The sequence below is a fragment of the Arachis duranensis genome, chromosome 7, assembly GCF_000817695.3.
Source record: "Arachis duranensis cultivar V14167 chromosome 7, aradu.V14167.gnm2.J7QH, whole genome shotgun sequence".
Taxonomy (NCBI): Eukaryota; Viridiplantae; Streptophyta; class Magnoliopsida; order Fabales; family Fabaceae; genus Arachis; species Arachis duranensis.
Window position 1 is genome coordinate 37,664,020 of NC_029778.3, and position 4,939 is coordinate 37,668,958.

Below are 4,939 nucleotides of genomic sequence, written 5' to 3' on the forward strand. Positions count from 1 at the left end.
GTTGGATACTGCTGTTACAAGAATTTGATTTAGAAATCAAGGATAGGAGTGGTAATCAAAATTTAGTAGCAGACCACTTGAGTCGCCTTGAACATATTAAGGATGATTCTACTCCCATAGATGATAATTTTCCTTTTGACAACTTACAAGCAGTATCTGAGGTAGTCCCTTGGTACGCACCTGTTGCTAATTATTTAGTTAGCCGCACATTTCCTCCACATTTTTCTAAACATCAAAGAGACAAGCTGAAAAGCGAGTCTAAATATTATATATGGGATGACCCATATTTATGGAGATGTGGCGCTGACCAGATAATTAGACGTTGTGTACCTCAATCAGAATTCCAGTCTATTTTAGAGGCCTGCCACTCATCTGAGAGTGGAGGACATTTTGGCCCCTAACGAACAGCTAGAAAGATCTTAGACTGTGGATTCTGGTGGCCTACTCTTTTTAGAGATGCTGCTGAATTTTGTAAATCTTGTCACCCATGCCAGAAATTTAGTAACATATCCAAGAGGGATGAGATGCCTCAACAATATATGTTTTTTTGTGAAATTTTTGATGTTTGGGGCATTGACTTCATGGGTCCATTTCCAAATTCTAGTGGATATTTTTATATATTGTTAGCTGTAGATTATGTTTCCAAATGGGTGGAAGCAATTTCTACCCGCACTGATGATGCTAACACTGTTGTTTCCTTTGTGAGGAACCATATTATATGCCGCTTTGGATCACCACGAGCGATCGTGAGCGATCAAGGCACCCATTTTTATAACAGGAGACTAACAGGATTGATGAAGAAGCATGGGATAATCCATAAAGTTGCCATAGCTTACCATCCCCAAACTAATGGGCAAGCCGAGGTGTCAAACAGAGAAATTAAACGTATCTTGCAAAAGATAGTAAAGCCTCACAGAAAAGCCTGGAGCACCAGACTACAAGATGCACTGTGGGCATATAGAACAGCATACAAGACACCCATTGGGATGAGCACCTTCCGCTTAGTTTATGGAAAAGCTTGTCATCTCCCAGTTGAAATCGAACACAGAGCCTTCTGGGCAGTTAAAGAGTGCAACATGGGAATTAAGGATGCTGGAACTGAAAGAAAGCTGCAACTGCAGGAACTGGAGAACCTTCGCTTAGAAGCTTATGAGAACTCCAAAATATACAAGGAAAAGATGAAAGCTGTGCATGATCAAAACATCAAGAAGAGAGAGTTCCAACTTGAAGATTTTGTTCTCCTTTACAAATCTCGACTGAGGCTCATGCCCGGTAAGTTGAGATCCAAATGGGAAGGTCCATACAGAATAGAGAAGGCTGAACCGTACGGAGTTTATCACCTAAGCCATCCTTCAAGTTCTGAACTTATTAAAGTTAACGGACACCGCCTGAAGCTATACTATGGTGAAAAGGTGCAGAAAAGCAAAGAGCTTGAGATCTTCCGTCTGGAAGATCCCCACGTAACAACAGACTGAGCTAGTGGAGCGTCCAACTTACGGACGTTAAAGCAAAGTGCTTGGTGGGAGACAACCCACCGCGGTATGATCGTTCTTTTATTCACTTCTAGTTTTTCTTCTTTCAATAACTCTTCTCTTTATCAGTGCTTTCGTGCTCTTTCAATTACATGTCTTTATTTTAAAAAAAAAAATTTTCGCCGCGCGACGCGATTGCACAAGCGACGCGTCCGCGTGGCAGGAGGAGTACAGAAAAATAAAAATGAACAGCAAGTTACGCAGGAGCAGCGCTGAAGCCGTGCCCAAGGCACAATTTACTCCACGCGACCGCGTCGCATGGAATTCATGGCCTCCCACGCGACCGCGTGCCCTGCATTTTCGACGTAAAAGGGTGCACAATGCTATATTGTGCGAGAGTGGTGCTGGATTGGTGCTGGAAGCACAATCCTTGTCACGCGACCGCGTCAATTAATTTTTGATGCACACTCACGCGATCGCATGACCCACGCGATCGCGTCCCTTTGATTTGGCAATTGAATTATATTGAACAGAGAGTTGTGCTGGAGCGAGGCTGCACTCGCGCCAGCAGCGCCACACGGGTCACGCGACCGCGTGACTGACGCGATCGCCTCGTCCTACCTAACGCGCACCCACGCGAACGCGTGCCTTCCGCGGCCGCGTCGCATGCGCCGCACAGCTCAACCCAATAAGCCAAATTATCTTATCCTTCTCTCCTCCAAACCCTACTTTTTCTTTTCCCCCCCTTCTTTCTTCCCTTTCCCTTCCCCTTCTACCTCACCTTTTACTCTCTCTCTCTCTCACCACCATTAACAAGGTTTTACCTTCTTCTTCCTTCTTCTCTTTTCAATCATTCTTATTATATTATGTATATATATTATTATTTTCTTTTTCTTTTCTCTTCTTTTCAAATCTTTATTTTTCCTTCTTCTTCTTTTACATGGTGTTAGAAACCTTTTGAGTCATCATTCCCCATTATATGCTTGTGGATTCTTGCAAATTGTTTGACAATTATTTTTCTCCTATTTAAGGGATTGTTTGCATGATTAATTTCACACTTTTTATATCTTGCTTACCATGCATGCCATGTGTTTGTGAAAAAGCCCATGTAGCACTATGCACTTTTCTACATTACTTTACTCTACTCTGCAATGCTTGCTTTTCACAAATTCCCTTTCATATTTTATTAATTAAATTTCATTGTCAATACAAATGCAATTGTTAGTTTGTTACGAATGGTAACCTAACTTGGACATTGAATGTTTGATACATGCTACTCATGCCTTTGCCTGCATGCCAATAAACCTCTTGCATTCTATTGTCCTACATGCACTTACTATATTTCCATTAATGAGCTTTCCACATGTAATCCGGACCATGTGTTAATGCCATTTATCTTTATTGTGCATTGACTATCACTTACACTACCCTCTTCCTTGCTCTCTCTATTAGAATTTAATTTTTTTCCTCTTCCCTTCTTTCAGGATGGCCACCAAGAAAGGAAAAGAGAAAGCTACTTCCAAACCACCAGCAAGAAGAGGAACTAAAAGAGCATTAGTGGCAGAGCCTTCTTCAACCGCAGTCAAGCCCTCAACAAAGAGAGTTAAGAGGATAATAAAGGTTGACGACAAAGAGAAAGCCTTTCCAGCAAAGGACACTACGTGATTTCCTAATCGCTACTGTGAGCAGATGTTCCTTATCCTAGCAGAAAGGAACTATAACAATGAATACCTTCTCATCCTCCCACCCAATATTGCCACCTTTGTTGAGCCGCAAATTGAGTGAAGACAATGGGGTTTCCTACGGAGACAGCCAAGGCAGGTTAATCTTTCTTGGGTAGTTGAGTTCTACTCCAACTTCTACATACCGACCCTGCAGTCTGTTTATGTCTGGTAGAAGCAAGTCCCCATTACAGAAGAGGCCATTCAGCAAGTTCTAAGTCTTCCCCCTATTCCAGAAGGAATGGACGCTTTTCAAGAAGCCACCCTTCAGCGCCAACGATACCAATTTGACTGGGACTCTGTTCTCAAAGTCATTGCTTTACCTGGCAGCCGTTGGATCTACGGATACCACCGCAACCGCCCTAAGGGAATCTTGGCTTTCGCACTTACATTGGAGGCTCGCGTATGGGCACAAATCATGTCCCATTACGTCTTTCCGAGCACTCATGAGTCCTCCTTCACTGCGGACATGGCTGTTTTACTATGGTACATCCTTACAGACCAACCTTTGAATCTCTCAAGACACATCCGGCATGCTATGGAGCATGTACAAATCGCGGGCAACTTACCTTTCCCCACCTTGGTCTCAAATCTTATCTCAGCAGCCGGAGTCTCCTGCAGAGCTAGGGATACCAAAGCCATGCTTCCACAGGATGATCAATATGTCCCTAACGGGAAATACCTCAGACTTTCAGCAGCCACTACAAGCCAGCCTCCTGAGCCGGTTGAAGATATTCCTTCTTCAACACCACAAGCATCTACCACTGAGAAATTGCTCCAGCAGATACTTGAAAAAGTTGGATCGGCATGAACAGAAAGCAAAGATGAGACAGCGCCGTAACGAGCGCCGATTCAAACGCCTCAAGGAGCTACTCAATGGACACTTCAGCGACTCAGACACCCCAGACTCCACTTCTTTTACCAGCACCGGGAGCCATGATGATCCCGGCTGTGGAGATACTGCCACCAGCCCATCCCTGTTCCTGACAGATGGCACCGAGGACGGTGCAAAGCCTTAAGTGTGGGGAGGTCGGTCAGTACCTGACTTCCGGAGGTAAATTCTCTTCTCTAACACCAATAATTAGGATATTTTAGTTAGATTTTTCTTTCTTTTATACAATAGAATAAATTGCATAGGTTAGGATAGTTGCATGCATGTTCTACTTGATTGAAAAGACAATAAGTTTCTTTCAAAAACTTATCTTTGGAATAAAATTTCACTAATTTTTCAAAATTTTTATGATAAATCTGCTTGAATTGTATTTGGAACATGATGTTTGAGCTAAAGAACACACAACCTGTGAAAGATTTGAGCCTTTATGCATGGTTACATTATTTAACCATAATTATGTTATTCTTGTGTGTTTACTTCTCTATGATTGTAATCTATATTTTGTTTTATCTTATATGTCCAATATTTATTATATCTACATGCTTGCACATGATTGAGGCCATTATTTGTTTAAAATCACTTATCCAAATCAAGCCTACCCTTCTCAATTACCCTTGTTAACCACTTTGAGCCTTTAAAACCCCATTTGTTCTATATTTTACCACATTACTAACCTTAAGCTGAAAAACAATTGCATATCCCAAATTGAATCTTTGGTTAGCTTAAGATAGAATTGTGTGTGCTAGTTAAGTATGGGAAATTGTGGGAACAAGAGTTGTTAAGGGAATGTGTCATGAAAATTTAAAGGAAATTTGGATACCCACTCATGTGAAAATATAAGAATGAAAAATCTA

General features: G+C 41.9%; 1 protein-coding gene across 1 annotated transcript; it reads left to right on the top strand.

Annotated features, from left to right (window-relative positions):
- Positions 1 to 1,076: 1,076 nt before the first annotated feature.
- Positions 1,077 to 1,475, top strand: LOC107458673 (uncharacterized). The gene has a single exon (XM_016076891.1). It carries the CDS (start codon positions 1,077 to 1,079, stop codon positions 1,473 to 1,475), a length of 399 nt encoding a protein of 132 aa, XP_015932377.1.
- The last annotated feature ends 3,464 nt before the right edge of the window (positions 1,476 to 4,939 follow it).

Coding starts and splice junctions, on each gene's coding strand:
- LOC107458673 (XM_016076891.1), top strand. CDS start 1,077: ATGGGAATTAAGGATGCTGGAACTGAAAGAAAGCTGCAACTGCAGGAA.